The sequence below is a fragment of the Hemitrygon akajei genome, chromosome 9 (assembly GCF_048418815.1).
Source record: "Hemitrygon akajei chromosome 9, sHemAka1.3, whole genome shotgun sequence".
Lineage (NCBI taxonomy): Eukaryota > Metazoa > Chordata > Chondrichthyes > Myliobatiformes > Dasyatidae > Hemitrygon > Hemitrygon akajei.
This window is the reverse complement of record NC_133132.1, coordinates 6879612-6895664: the sequence shown is the minus strand read 5'-3', so window position 1 is coordinate 6895664 and position 16053 is coordinate 6879612. Positions and strand designations below refer to the sequence as shown.

The 16053-nt window shown below is 53.4% G+C and overlaps 1 protein-coding gene across 1 annotated transcript in view; it reads left to right on the top strand.

Annotated features, from left to right (window-relative positions):
- Window positions 1-12115, top strand: part of LOC140732866 (glutathione hydrolase 5 proenzyme-like) — a 255965-nt gene extending 243850 nt beyond the window's left edge. Inside the window, exons 12-13 of the mRNA XM_073055495.1 lie at window positions 8106-8216; window positions 8449-12115. Of these exons, the coding sequence (XP_072911596.1) occupies window positions 8106-8216; window positions 8449-8607 (270 nt within the window). The 3' untranslated portion in view covers window positions 8608-12115. The remainder of the gene's footprint in view (window positions 1-8105; window positions 8217-8448) is intronic.
- Window positions 12116-16053: the final 3938 nt, after the last annotated feature.

Here is a 16053-nt window from a genome sequence, read left to right as displayed (position 1 = left end):
CCACCGTCAAAGTCACTTAGATCACATTTCTTCCCCGTTATGATGTTTGGCCTGAAATAAACAGAAATAAATTGTGTGAAAGAGAGACAGTGTTCAGATACCTGATGACAGACAGGAAGAAACTGTTTCTGAATTGTGGAGTGTGTGTCTTCAGGCTCTTGTCCCTCCCTCCTGATGGTAGTAGTGAGAAAGGTCCCAGAGGGTGAGGCCGGGTCCGAAGCTCCCTGTGTGTGCACTGGAGCTGGTCAGGGTGCTGTCCACAGTACACGCACACCAGTGGAAACCAGCATCGGTTTTTGGTGTCCTCCCAAATCCTGTTGGCTGAATGATCCCTGTGGGCACTCTGGGCCACCCCATGCAGAACCAGCCCCTGGGCCAATGTTTGTGTACAGGATCGAGGGATGCTCGTTCGGAATGGGAGACATACCCCACTGCAGGCAATGGGGAGGTTAAATCCCACTAATTGACCAGCCTGCTTGTTTGCTGCCTGTAACTCTGCTGGTGTTCAGGACAGCAATGAAGATCCCCCAACTCTGCTGGTGTTCAGGACAGCAATGAAGATCCCCCAACTCTGCTGGTGTTCAGGACAGCAATGAAGATCCCCCAACTCTGCTGATGTTCAGGACAGCAATGAAGATCCCCCAACTCTGCTGGTGTTCAGGGTCAGCAATGAAGATCCCCCAACTCTGCTGGTGTTCAGGGTCAGCAATGAAGATCCCCCAACTCTGCTGGTGTTCAAGACAGCAATGAAGATCCCCCAACTCTGCTGGTGTTCAAGACAGCAATGAAGATCCCCCAACTCTGCTGGTGTTCAGGACAGCAATGAAGATCCCCCAACTCTGCTGGTGTTCAGGGTCAGCAATGAAGATCCCCCAACTCTGCTGGTGTTCAGGGTCAGCAATGAAGATCCCCCAACTCTGCTGGTGTTCAGGGTCAGCAATGAAGATCCCCCAACTCTGCTGGTGTTCAGGGTCAGCAATGAAGATCCCCCAACTCTGCTGGTGTTCAGGGTCCCGTCAGTAGCTCAGTTTTCACTCCTGTCGGTCGTGCAAGTCCCGGGTGCAGGCCGAGGAACAGTGTAAATAAACAACACTGTAAACTCAGCTGTAAATTCTTCATTGCTGTCTTCAAAACAGTTTTGTTTGACCAGTTACTATTGTCAGCCCTGATCTGAACCCCCAAACCTGGAGGACCGGTGGACCATTCCTGGTCTGGCCTCTATCCTGTGACCTGTTTGGCATGGGTGACCCTACCAAGGGCCAAAGCATAAAGCCCGAGCTCCATCCAGCACAGTCCTCTGGATCACTGAGCCTCCAAACCACCACGACAAGGCTGTGATCCTCTGGATCATTGAGCCTCCAAACCACCACGACAAGGCTGTGATCCTCTGGATCATTGAGCCTCCAAACCACCACGACAAGGCTGTGATCCTCTGGATCACTGAGCCTCCAAACCATGACAAGGCTGTGATCCTCTGGATCATTGAGCCTCCAAACCACGACAAGGCTGTGATCCTCTGTATCACTGAGCCTCCAAACCACCACGACAAGGCTGTGATCCTCTGGATCATTGAGCCTCCAAACCACCACGACAAGGCTGTGATCCTCTGGATCACTGAGCCTCCAAACCACCACGACAAGGCTGTGATCCTCTGGATCATTGAGCCTCCAAACCACCACGACAAGGCTGTGATCCTCTGGATCACTGAACCTCCAAACCACCACGACAAGGCTGTGATCCTCTGGATCATTGAGCCTCCAAACCACCACGACAAGGCTGTGATCCTCTGGATCATTGAGCCTCCAAACCACCACGACAAGGCTGTGATCCTCTGGATCACTGAGCCTCCAAACCACCACGACAAGGCTGTGATCCTCTGGATCACTGAGCCTCCAAACCATGACAAGGCTGTGATCCTCTGGATCATTGAGCCTCCAAACCACGACAAGGCTGTGATCCTCTGGATCACTGAGCCTCCAAACCACCACGACAAGGCTGTGATCCTCTGGATCATTGAGCCTCCAAACCACCACGACAAGGCTGTGATCCTCTGGATCACTGAGCCTCCAAACCACCACGACAAGGCTGTGATCCTCTGGATCACTGAGCCTCCAAACCACCACGACAAGGCTGTGATCCTCTGGATCACTGAGCCTCCAAACCACCACGACAAGGCTGTGATCCTCTGGATCATTGAACCTCCAAACCACCATGACAAGGCTGTGATCCTCTGGATCACTGAGCCTCCAAACCACCACGACAAGGCTGTGATCCTCTGGATCATTGAGCCTCCAAACCACCACGACAAGGCTGTGATCCTCTGGATCATTGAGCCTCCAAACCACCACGACAAGGCTGTGATCCTCTGTATCACTGAGCCTCCAAACCACCACGACAAGGCTGTGATCCTCTGGATCATTGAGCCTCCAAACCACCACGACAAGGCTGTGATCCTCTGGATCACTGAGCCTCCAAACCACCACGACAAGGCTGTGATCCTCTGGATCACTGAGCCTCCAAACCACCACGACAAGGCTGTGATCCTCTGGATCACTGAGCCTCCAAACCACCACGACAAGGCTGTGATCCTCTGGATCATTGAGCCTCCAAACCACCACGACAAGGCTGTGATCCTCTGGATCATTGAGCCTCCAAACCACCACGACAAGGCTGTGATCCTCTGGATCACTGAGCCTCCAAACCACCACGACAAGGCTGTGATCCTCTGGATCACTGAGCCTCCAAACCACCACGACAAGGCTGTGATCCTCTGGATCATTGAGCCTCCAAACCACCACGACAAGGCTGTGATCCTCTGGATCATTGAGCCTCCAAACCACCACGACAAGGCTGTGATCCTCTGGATCACTGAGCCTCCAAACCACCACGACAAGGCTGTGATCCTCTGGATCACTGAGCCTCCAAACCACCACGACAAGGCTGTGATCCTCTGGATCACTGAGCCTCCAAACCACCATGACAAGGCTGTGATCCTCTGGATCACTGAGCCTCCAAACCACCACGACAAGGCTGTGATCCTCTGGATCATTGAGCCTCCAAACCACGACAAGGCTGTGATCCTCTGGATCACTGAGCCTCCAAACCACCACGACAAGGCTGTGATCCTCTAGATCACTGAGCCTCCAAACCACGACAAGGCTGTGATCCTCTGGATCATTGAGCCTCCAAGCCACCACGACAAGGCTGTGATCTTCTGGCCGGACCTGAAGTGAAACGGGAACATTGGTGGTAACTGCCCGGAGGGGTCAGGATTACTCCTGACCTTCTGATACGCCCCCAGCCGCTAGGCCTGTTCATAGCGCTGCAAGTTCCTTACTTGGAGGCTGCTATATCTGGAAGGGCTTGGCCCAGTAGGGAAACATTCGTAGGACGACTGGTCCATGCTGACTAATTTGCCCTCTAAACCTCTCTTTATGCATGTACTTGTCCAGCCACCTCAATAACCTCCTGTACCGGCTCATTGCAGACACCCACAGGTTCCTCCTAATCGTTCCCTTCTCACTCTAAATCAGTGCTCTTGGGACAATTGTTCCCTTTCCCTAAGAAACTTTGTGCTTTTTCCCTGTTTCTGCCCCTCATGATTTTATGATATTTTGTGTCCATGATGTAGGTTTGGCTGTCATGGTCTGAAGTATGGTTCTGTGAGGGCTCACGACTCCCTACCCGACACCTCCACATACCTCACATACTCACCTGGAGATCAAATTGAGGCCTTTCTCCAGTCTTCACTGCCAAAGGGCTCCGTTGGCAGAGTCGAGTAACACACACACAGTCTGACTGAGGAACTCCTCAGCAGATCTGTGAAGAGGGGGGAGGAGTGGAGGGATTATCAGTGTTTCTGGTGCTGGCTTGTATGAAGGGGAGAGGTGAGACAAGGGCCTGTAGGTGATTGGTGGATGAAGGAGTGTTAGATAGGTGATTGGTGGATCAAGGAGAAGTAGAGGTTAGGAGATTGGTGGATGAAGGAGTGTTAGATAGGTGATTGGTGGATCAAGGAGGAGTAGAGGTTAGGAGATTGGTGGATGAAGGAGTGTTAGATAGGTAATTGGTGGATCAAGGAGGAGTAGAGGTTAGGAGATTGGTGGATGAAGGAGTGTTAGATAGGTGATTGGTGGATCAAGGAGGAGTAGAGGTTAGGAGATTGGTGGATGAAGGAGTGTTAGATAGGTGATTGGTGGATCAAGGAGGAGTAGAAGTTAGGAGATTGGTGGATGAAGGAGTGTTAGATAGGTGATTGGTGGATCAAAGGAGTAGCAGGTAGGTGATTAGTTTTTCAGGGAGGGGTAAAAGATGATGGGAAGATAGAGGGAGGGATGGAATGGAGAGACAAGAGGCTGGTAGTTGATCAGTAGAGGCAGATGGAGTGAAGTGGGGTGAGGTGACGGTGATGAGGTGATAGGTAGAGGCAGGTGGAGTGAGGTGATGTGAGGGTGAAGGTGAGATGAGGGAGATGAACAGGAAGAAAGGGTTTCCAATGCTGGACTCGGATAGGTAAAGAAAATAATAGTGGGAGCCATCGGGGAGAGGAAAATGTCAGATGGGGGAGTGGGTGATCCTGTGTGGATGGAACCAGGAGGGGGAGTGTGAGGCAAGTGGATGACGGGACGAGAGGATGTCATGAGAAAGAGATAAAAACGGAGTCACCCACCTCTCCACTCTCAGTCTGATGCAGGATCCCCCACAGACGCTACCCAACCCTTCACAAGACAGTTATATTCCAAATAAGAAATTTTCAAAGGGAAGAAGGACACTATCGTGGCTGACAAGTGAAGTCAGAGCCAAAGTAAAAGCAAAAGAGAGGACATACAAGGAAGCCAGAGCTAGTGAGAAGATCGAGGATTGGGAAGCTTTTAAAAACTTGCAGAAAGAAACTAAGATGGTCATTAGGAAGGAAAAGATGAATTATGAAAGGAAGCTGGTGACTAATATCAAAGAAGATACTAAAAGCTTTTTCAAGTATATAAAGGGTAAAAGAGAGTCGAGGGTAGATATAGGATCAATACAAAATGATGCTGGAGATATTGTAATGAGAGGTGCAGAGATGGCAGAGGAACTGAATGCGTATTTTCCATCAGTCTTCACAGTGGAAGACATCTGCAGTATACTGGACATTCAAGAGCGTCAGGGAAGTGAAGTTTGTGCAGTGAAAATTATAACTGAGAAGGTGATCAGGAAGCTTAATGGTCTGAGGGTGGATAAATCTCCTGGACCTGATGGAATGCACCCTCGGGTTCTGAAGGAAGTAGCTGGAGAGATTGTGGAGGCATTAACGATGATCTTTCAAGAATCGATAGATTCTGGCATTGTACCTGATGACTGGAAAATTGCAAATGTTATTTACTCCGCTATTTAAGAAGGGTGGGAGGCAGCAGAAAGGAAACTATAGACCTGTTAAGCTGACATTGGTGGTTGGGAGGTTGTAGGAATTGATTGTTAGGGATGAGATAACGGGGTACCTGGAGGCACATGACAAGATAGGCCAAAGCCAGCATGGTTTCCCGCCTGACAAACCTACTGCAATTCTTTGAGGGAATTACAAGCAGGGTAGACAAAGAAGATGCAGTAGATGTGGTGTACTTAGATTTTCAGAAAGCCTTTGACAAGGTGCCGTTCAGGAGGCTGCTTATCAGGATAAGATCCCATGGAATTACAGAGGAGTTACTAGCATGGGTGGAGCACTGGCTGATCGGCAGAAAACAGAGAGTGGGAATAAAGGGATCCTATTCTGGCTGCCGGTTACCAGTGGAGTTCCATAGGGGTCGGTGTTGGGACCACTGCTTTTTACGATGTATGTCAATGATTTGGACTATGGGATTAATGGATTTGTGGCTACATTTGCCGATGATACAAAGATAGGTGGAGGAGTGGGTAGTGTTGAGGAAACAGAGAGCCTGCAGAGAGACTTAGATAGTCTAGGGGAATGGGCAAAGAAGTGGCAAATGAAATACAATGTTGGAAAGTGTACGGTCATGCACTTTGGTGGAAGAAATGAACGGGCAGACTATTATTTAGATGGGGAGAGAATTCAAAATGCAGAGATGCAAAGGGACTTGGGAGTCCTTGTGCAAGATACCCTAAAGGTTAACTGCCAGGTTGAGTGGGTTGAAGGCGAATGCAGTGCTGGTATTCATTTCTAGAGGTACAGAGTATAAGAGCAGGGATGTGATGTTGAGGCTCTATAAGGGATTTGTGAGACTACACTTGGAGAATTGTGTGCAGTTTTGGGCTCCTTATTTTAGAAAGGATATACTGACATTGGAGAGGGTTCAGAGAAGATTCACGAGAATGATTCCAGGAATGAAAGGGTTACCGTATGAGGAACGTCAGGCAGCTCTTGGTCTGTATTCCCTGGAGTTCAGGAGAATGAGGGGGAATCTCATAGAAACATCCCGAATGTTAAAAGGCCTGAACAGATTAGATATGGCAGTTATTTCCCATGGTGGGGGAGTCGAGGACAAGAGGGCACAGCCTCAGGATGGAAGGGCGCCCTTTCAAAACAGAGATATGGAGAAATTTCTTTAGCCAAAGTGTGATGTATCTGTGGAATTTGTTGCCACGTGCAGCTGTGGAGGCCGGGTCGTTGGGTGTATTTAAGGCAGAGATTGATAGGTTCTTGATTGGACATTGGCATCAAAGGTTACGGGAAGGAGGTTGGGAACTGGGGTAGAGGAGGAGAAATAAAGATCAGCCATGATTGAATGGCGGAGCAGACTCAATGGGCCAGATGGCCTAATTCTCCTCCTCTGTCTTATGGTCTTGTGGTCTAACCCAGTGTGCTCCACATTCCATTATCTGCAGTCCCTTGTGACCCCAGGAAGCAGACCTCAGCGTTGTAACTGACCCAAAACCAAGTGATAATTTCATCGCATCCTTGGCCACATTGGTTTCCGACGTGTGCCTGAGTGCAGTGTGTCAGTACCGAGGCCTGCCCCTAGTCCTCTGGAAGGATGGTTCATTGTTCAGATGCTCCTGGAGAGGAGACCAAGGGGTTGGTGAAATGCCCTTGAGGCAGTTGGAAACCGTGGTGCAGGGACCTAATGTACTGGGTGAATGGTGAACTCTGGCTCCTGGCAGGCCTGAGAGAGTTGGCTACAAAGGGACGCAGTGTGTCAGCTGCTGAAAACCCAGAACAGAAAAGCCACCCAGAAATGCCCAGCGAGCATCATCTGTGAAACAATCACCAGAAGTTCTTCACTTTGAAAACCTCTCAGCCCAACTCGACTTGTCAGTTGTTTATGCTTGTGTTTTCTGCTCTGTCACTGTGTGACCCACCTGCCCTCTGATCCCTGACCTGTGTGACTGTCTTGACCTCTGATCCCTGACCTGTGTGACCCACCTGCCCTCTGATCCCTGACCTGTGTGACCCACCTGCCCTCTGATCCCTGACCTGTGTGACCCACCTGCCCTCTGATCCCTGACCTGGGTGACCCACCTGCCCTCTGATCCCTTACCTGTGTGACCCACCTGCCCTCTGATCCCTGACCTGTGTGACCCACCTGCCCTCTGATCCCTGACCTGTGTGACCCACCTGCCCTCTGATCCTTGATCTAGCTGCTATCTGATCTTTTGTTTGTGTGACTGTCTTGACCTCTGATCCCTGACCTGTGTGACCCACCTGCCCTCCGATCCCTGACCAGTGTGACCCACCTGCCCTCTGATCCCTGACCTGTGTGACCCACCTGCCCTCTGATCCCTGACCTGTGTGACCCACCTGCCCTCTGATCCCTGACCTGGGTGACCCACCTGCCCTCTGATCCCTTACCTGTGTGACCCACCTGCCCTCTGATCCCTGACCTGTGTGACCCACCTGCCCTCTGATCCCTGACCTGTGTGACCCACCTGCCCTCTGATCCTTGATCTAGCTGCTATCTGATCTTTTGTTTGTGTGACTGTCTTGACCTCTGATCCCTGACCTGTGTGACCCACCTGCCCTCTGATCCTTGACCTGTGTGACCCACCTGCCCTCTGATCCCTGACCTGTGTGACCCACCTGCCCTCTGATCCTTGATCTAGCTGCTATCTGATCTTTTGTTTGTGTGACTGTCTTGCCCTCTGATGTCTGACCTGTGCCCTTTCACCTGCAGGTTATTATGAATAAATTATGGTTTGGGCTGAGCCTTGAAGACGCAATCAATAAGCCGAGGATTCATGTGAAGTCTGACAATTCTCTGCTGTTTGAAAACAATTCTGATCCGGTACATTTCTGGATTTCATTGTCAATCAGGGTCATCTTGGGGAAGTGGAGGCTGGTGTTGTGGTGGGGGAGTGGGGGCATGGGGCCAGAGGATGGAGGAGGGTTAGGGTGCAGATGTAGGGAGGGGTCAGAAATATCTCAAGGGTTCACTTTCCTAATTCAGTGGGGACCTGGGAAACCTCCCTATAAGCATGTGACTAAAGGCACCTTTTTGTCCACTTCTTCCTGGACAGGATGTGGTGGAGGCGATGAAGCAGAGGGAACACCAGATGATACAGCAGGACACGGTGCAGGATAAATTGCCATCTGTTGTCCAGGGAATATTTCGTGATCACAGCTGCATGGAGGCTGCGTCAGACCCCAGGAAGCTTGGAAAAGCAGCCGGAGACTAGTCCGGAGATCTGGCCGGGATGGGACAGAGCGTGGGCTTCTGCCCTGATCAGCCCGACCCCTCCCACTGGCCCGAAATCCAGACCCTAACAGGGCAAGTGGTTTGCCACACAATTGAACTGTGACTGGCCTGAGAGGCAGCAGTGCTGTGGATACTGCTGTGCAGTATCCGTCCTCAACAGACAGCAACATGCAACCAGAGCAGGACTTTGGGGAATGGGAAAGGGCCGTCAGATCAGGGGTTCCCCAATATGGTGCACATGTGTCGTAGCAGGGCTGAGGACGAGGTGGAGGGGACTTTGTGCCTAGCTGCCGGATGGGGAAACATCCATCTGCTCAGGTCTGACCCCTCACCACCACTGCCCTCCGATTATCCTTCCCCTCCCCGCACCGACCTTTCACGTAGTCCAGTGCCCGAGCTCCTGCACACGGAGCAGGTTTGATCACAGGGCCCTGATGCGTTACACCCACCTTGCAGAATTCCCAGTTCCAGCTCCTCCACTTGGGATGAGATAAGCATGCGGCTGTAGGGTGAAGTTCTGGGACAGACGCTGGAACTGTGACTGAGACCCGTAGCTCATTTGGCAGACCAAAGCCCCCGGACCCCCCACCGCCCTCCAGTACGGCCCAGGGGAATGTCTACATATCCAGTGATATCTCTCAACCTTTACAAATCATACGCCATGCTGTGCCCACTATTTATCAGCCATAGATAACTACAGCACCAAATCAGGCACTTTGGCCCATCCAGTCCACGCTGAGCTATTGAAGCTGCCTAGTCCTATCATTCTGCACCCGGACCATACCCCTACCATCCATGTACCTATCCAAACTTCTCTTAAACGTTGAAATCCAGCTCATATGCTCCACTCGTTCTGGCAGCTCATTCCACACTTCTTGACTCTCTGAGTGAAGAAGTTTCCCTTCATGTTCTCCTTAAACTTTTCACCTTTAGCCCTTAACCCATGACCTCTAGTTGTAATCCCACTGAATCTCTGTGGAAAAGGCTTGCTTGCATTTACCCTATCTATATCTCTCATAATTTTGTAAACCTCTATCTAATCTCCCCTTAATCTTCTACATTCCAGGGAGTGAAGTTCTAACCTATTCAGTCTTTCCTTATAACTCAGGTCCAATAGTCCTGGTAAATTTTCTCATTTCTCTTTCAGCCTCATTTACAGCTTTCCTGTAGGCAGGTGACCAAAACTGCACACAACGCTCCAAATTAGGTCTCACCGATGTTTTATACAACTTCAACATAACGTCCCATTTCCTGTGCCAATGTGCCAGAAGCTTTCTTTACAATCCTGTCTACCTCTGACGCCGTTTTCAATGCATTATGGGCCCGTGTTCCCAGATTCCTTTGCTCTGCCGCCCTCCTCAGTGTCCGACTGTTCGCTGTGTGAGACCTACCCTGACTGGTCCGACCGAAGTGCGACATCTCACACTTGTCTACCTTAAATTCCATCTGACACTTCTCAGCCCATTCTTCCAGCTGACGCAGATCCCTCGACGAGCCACGATGGCCTCCCTCCCTCTCCACTACTCCTCCAATCTTGGTGTTATCTGCTAATTTGCTGATCCGGCTTACCACATTCTCATCCAGATCGTTGATATACTGTAGATGACAATCACTAACCGACCCAGCCACAATCCCTGTGGCACTCCAGTAGTCACAGGCCTCCAGTCAGAGAGGCAACCGTCCACTACCACTCTCTGGCCTCTCCCACAAAGCCAACGTCCAACCCCATTTGCTACCTCATTCTGAACCCCGAGCGACTGAACATTCTGGACAGCGTCCCATACGGGACCCTGTCAAAGGCCTTACTAAAGTCCATGTAGACGACATCCACTGCCTTGCCCTCATCAACTTTCCTGGTAACTTGCTTGAAAAACTCTGTATAAGATTGGTTAGACGTGACCTACCACGCACTAATGAGTCCCCTATCATCCCCTATCTTCTCCCCGTTTCCCTTCAGTGTCACAGAGGCAGACTCTGTGCCAGGGGCCCGACTGTGATTTTCCTCTATTAGGTCACCATCCCTGTCTCCCCCCCTCCCCCACCCCGAACAGGATCCAAAGTGATATGCCTGTTGTTGAGGGGGATGGCCACAGGGGCACTCCGCACCCCTTCCTCCTTCCCGACTGCCCTTCCTTTTCCTGCACCTTGGGTGTAACAGCCCCTCTATCTATTCTGTCTGAAGGTCCGCGATCACATTGGGTGAGTGTGTGCGGTGGGTAATCTGTGCCCGTGTCCCACTTCAACTCGCCGTAGTGGAGGAGTGCTACCAGCAGTTCTCGGCTTTTACAAAGGGTCCTGCTCACCCCTCAGTGGTCCTATCGGCTCGCAGGCCCCCGGCCAGGCCTGCTGTTTCAGTGCCAGTGCCCGGGATGGTGTTCGGGAGTGGGGTGCTCGCTGGCAAGCAGACGCATCGCTGAGCTGCCGGGCCCTGGTTCACCCTGGGCACCTGCTGGAGATGACTGCTCAGGCAGCACCTCACCCGTGAGAAGAGCCTGTGACCCTGCAGAGCTCCCTCTGCGGGGGGCTCCGCCGGAACACAGAGGCAGGCAATGGCTGATGGTGGTGCTGCCCGCCCGGAAGGGCGACTCAGTGCGGACTGCACAATACCGTCATCCCATCAGTTCTCCCAGTGTTCAGTGGGTGGCTCCCCACCTCCATGCCGAGGAGGGAGCAAGGATCTATCCGATCAGTCACGGGAAGGAGAGGGGTTCCAGCAGTGTCAGGACAAAGCGTGATTGAACAACGCTGAGAACGTTAAGCAACTGGAACTGACACTGGATTAATGTGTGGAAATGATCTGCCTGAAGCTTGGACTGGGGAAGAGAAGCTGAAGTGCACTGTGACCTCCGTGTTAGAGCGGGTGAGAAGTACCGCAGACGACGCCCAGAGGCGGGTGTGTGAGACAGCCTCCCTGGGACCTCACCTTTGTACAGGTTGGAGCTGCGTTGATGTGTCAGCTGTTCGCAACACTGAATTTAGATAATCACATGCCCTGAGAGTTTTACTGTACATACTATGCATAAAAGGTATTTTTGGGAAATTAGAATGCCCCTTCAAAATGTGATCCCAGCACGCAGCCAGTAGCAATCACTGTCTCTGTAAAGGAAAATGCATGGTCACAGTCAACTTTAGATGCTAGAACTGGGTGTGACTTCTACATCAGTTACATCATGTGAAATCAAATATACTGAGTGTGAAACATTTGTCTGAATGTTTTGTTCAAAGTGTCTGCCACTGCTGGACACTGAGTGCTGCTGGACCATGTGTTCTCCTACACAGACTCAGTCTGTGAATTTGTTCCTTCCTATAATAACTTTCTGTTATTAATGATGTGAGGAATTCTCTCGTTCTGGGAGCTATGAGGAGCCAAAGCGTCAAAGCATGGAATCTAATTCTCTGTCCAGTGTTTATAACTTGTTTAAACATTTTTACATTAGCAACTGAGATTACTCTCAAATGTTGATATTAAACTCATTTTGTTACAAATACCACCCGTGTGTTTGCCAGTGCTCTTTGACCTTCACCAAACGGTCAGCCATTTCTGTTCACCCTCCACTTCAGCCACGGTCACAGTTAACAGTTACCCCACCCAGTCAATGGCCTCATCTGCCCAGGATCAAAGAGATACTTCCATCAGTTCTCAGGCTGTTGCCAAGAACAGTGTTTCCTCTGGTGTGGTGGGAGCGACGGAGAAAATGAGAGAAGTGAGAATGGAGATGTGAAGAGCAGAGGGGAGGAAGCAGTTTAAAGGAGATGTGTGAGAGGAGGTTCTTGCAGAGAGACTGGTGCCTGGTACGGTAAGTCTGCCGAATTGCTGGAGCCAGGGCACGTCAGGTGTGAACACGGCTGGGATTTGGACTGCACGCCGACAGATGGGATTGGTTAGATTGGTGACCTGGCCGAGAGGTTTGTTCCTGTGGCGGTGCGCGGGAGTGGGGGAGATGCTTCGGGACAAGGTACCCTCTTTCACCCAGCACTCGGTGGGGAGCAGGCTGACGTTTGAAAACGAAAGCCGCGGGCCAGCAGTGCCGACAACATCACGTTGCTCCTGGAGAAAGACAACTCCGACTGGTAAAACAAAACTGTTACAGAAACAGCAATGAAGAATCCTTCCACGTCCTCGCGTCTCCGCCCGGGACTTGCATGACTGACTGGAGTGAAAAGCAAGCTGCGGCCAGAGACGGACGACCTTCATTGCTGCCCTAAGCACCAGTGACTTAACGTCGGTAGATAGATAGGCTGTTGTGTCCAGTGTGGTAGTGTAGTGTGTAGTGTGTAGTGTGGTGTGGTGTGTGGTGTGGTGTGTGGTGTGGTGTGTGTGGTGTGTGGTGTGGTGTGTGGTGTGTAGTGTGTGGTGTGTAGTGTGTGGTGTGGTGTGTGGTGTGGTGTGGTGTGTGGTGTGGTGCGTAGTGTGTAGTGTGTGGTGTGTAGTGTGGTGTGGTGTGGTGTGGTGTGGTGTGTGGTGTGGTGTGTAGTGTGTGGTGTGGTGTGGTGTGTTGTGTGTGGTGTGGTGTAGTGTGTGGTGTGTGTGTGGTGTGTGTGTGGTGGTGTGTGGTGTGGTGTGTGTGTGTGTGGTGTGTGGTGTGGTGTGTGTGTGTGGTGTGTGGTGTGGTGTGGTGTGGTGTGGTTTGGTGTGGTGTGTGTGGTGTGTGGTGTGTGGTGTGGTGTGTGGTGTGTGGTGTGGTGTGGTGTGGTGTGTGGTGTTGTGTGTGGTGGTGTGGTGTGGGTGGTGTAGGTGTGTTTGTGGGTGTGGTGTGGTGGTTGTGGTGTGGTGGTGTGTGTGTGTGTGTGTGGTGTGGTGGGTGTGGTGTGTGGGTGTGTGTGGTGTGTGTGGTGTGTGGTGTGGTGTGGGTGGTGTGGTGTGTGTGTGGGTGGTGTGTGGTGTGTGGTGTGGTGTGTGGGTGTGTGGTGGGTGTAGTGTGTGTGTGGTGTGGTGGTGTGTGGTGTGGTGTGTGGTGTGGTTGTGTGTGTGGTGTGTGTGTGTGTGTGTGTGGTGTGTAGGGTGGGGTGTAGTGTGGTGTGTGGTGTGGGTGTGGTGTGTGTGTGGTGTGTGGTGTGGTGTGGTGTGTGGTGTGGTGTGGTGGGTGTGGTGGGGTGTGGGTGTGGTGGTGGGTGTGTGGTGGTGGTGTGGTGTGTGTGTGGTGTGGTGTGTGGTGTGTGGTGTGTGTGTGGTGTAGTGTGTGGTGTGTGGGTGGTGGTGTGGGTGGTGTGGGGTGTGTGGGGTGTGTGGGGTGGTGGGTGTGTTTTTGTGGTGTGGTGTGTGGTGTGGTGTGTGTGGTGTGTGGTGGGGGGGGGGTGTGGGTGGGGTGGTGTGTGGTGTGGTGTGTGGTGTGGTGTGTGTGTGGTGTGTGGTGTGTGGTGTGGTGTGTGGTGTGTGGTGTGGTGTGGTTGGTGTGTGTGTGGTGTGGTGTGTGTGTGGTGGTGGTGTGTGTGTGGGTGTGGTGTGGTGTGTGGTGTGGGTGTGGTGTGGTGTGTGGTGTGGGGTGTGTGTGGTGTGTGGGTGTGTGGTGTGTGGTGTGGTGGTGTGTGGGTGGGAGTGTGGTGTGTGGTGTGGTGTGTGGGTGTGTGTGTGGTGTGGGTGTGGTGGTGGTGTGTGGTGTGGTGGTGTGTGGTGGTGTGTAGTGTGGTGTGTGTGGTGTGGTGTGGTGTGTGGTGTGGTGTGTGTGTGTGGTGTGTGTGAGTGGGTGTGGTGTGTGTGTGTGTGTGTGGTGTGGTGTGTGGTGTGGTGGTGTGTGGTGGGTGGTGTGGGTGTGGTGGGGTGTGGTGTGGTGTGGTGGTGTGGTGTGGTGTGTGGTGTGGTGGTGGGGGTGTGGTGTGGTGTGGTGTGTGTTGTGTGGTGTGTGGGTGTGGTGGTGTGGGGTGTGGGGTGGGGTGTGGGGTGGTGTGGTGGGGTGTGGGGGGGTGTGGTGTGGTGGTGGTGTGGTGTGGTGGGGGGGGGTGTGGGGTTGGTGTGGTGTGGGGTGGGGTGGGTGTGGGTGTGTGGTGTGGGGGTGGGGGTGTGGTTGTGGGTGTTGGTGGTGTGGTGTGGTGTGTGGTGTGTGTGTGGGTGGGTGGGTGTGGTGTGGGTGGGTGTGGTGTGGTGTGGTGGTGTGGTGGTGGTGTGGTGGGGGGGTGGGGTGGTGGTGTGGTGTGGTGGTGTGGTGGTGTTGTGTGGTGTGGTGTGGGTGTGGTGTGGTGGTGGTGGTGGGGTGTGGGGTGTGGTGTGTGGTGGGTGGTGTGGTGTGGTGTGTGGTGTGTGTGTGGTGGGGGGTGTGGGTGTGGGGTGGGTGTGTGGTGTGGTGGGGTGTGGTGGTGTGTGGTGTGGTGTGGGGTGGTGGGGTGTGGGGGTGTGGGTGTGGTGTGTGGTGGGGGTGTGGGTGTGGGTGTGGTGGGGGGGTGGTGTGGGGTGGGGGGGTGTGTGTGGGGGTGTGTGTGGGGTGGTGTGTGGTGTGGTGTGTGGTGGTGGTGTGGTGTGGGGGGGGTGGTGTGGTGGGTGGTGTGGTGGGGTGTGTGGTGTGTGGTGTGGTGTGGGTGGTGGTGTGGTGGGTGTGGGTGTGGTGTGGTGGTGTGTGGGTGTGGTGGGGTGGGGTGTGGTGTGGGTGTGGTGTGGTGTGTGGGTGTGGGGGTGTGGTGTGGGTTGGTGTGGTGTGTGGTGGTGTGGTGTGTGGTGTGGTGGTGGTGTGGTGTGGGTGTGTGGTGTGGGTGGTGGTGTGGTTGTGGGGTGTGTGGTGTGGTGTGGTGGTGTGTGGTGGGTGGTGTGGTGTTGGTGTGTGTGTGGTGTGGTGTGGGGGGGTGTGTGTGGGTGTGGTGTGGTGTGGGTGGGGTGTGGGGTGTGGGGTGTGGTGGGTGTGGTGTGTGGTGTGTGTGTGGGTGTGGTGTGTGTGGGTGTGGTGGTGTGTGGGGTGTGGTGTGGTGTGTGGTGTGGGGTGTGTGTGTGGGGTGTGGTGTGGGGGTGTGGTGTGGTGTGGTGTGTGGTGTGGGTGTGTGTGGGTGTGTGGGTGGTGGGGTGTGGTGTGTGTGGTGTGGTGTGGGTGTGTGTGTGTGGGTGGGGTGGTGTGTGGTGGTGGTGTGGTGTGGTGGTGTGGTGTGGTGGGTGTGTGGTGTGTGGTGTGGTGTGTGGGTGTGGTGTGTGGTGGGTGTGGTGTGTGGTGTGGTGTGTGGTGGGGGTGGGGGTGGGGGGGTGGTGGGGTGGTGGGGGGGGGGGGTGGTGTGGGGGTGTGGTGGGGTGTGTGGTGTGGGTGTGGTGTGGTGTGTGGTGTGGTGTGTGGTGGTGTGGGGGGTGGGGGGGGGGTGGGGTGGGGGGTGTGGGGGGTGGGGGGGTGGGGTGGTGTGTGGTGGTGTGTGGGTGGTGGTGGGTGGGGGGGGGGTGGGGGGTGGGGTGGGGGGTGAGGTGGGGTGGTGTGGGGTGGGGGGGGGGGGGGGGGGGGGGGGGGGGGTGTGGGGGGGG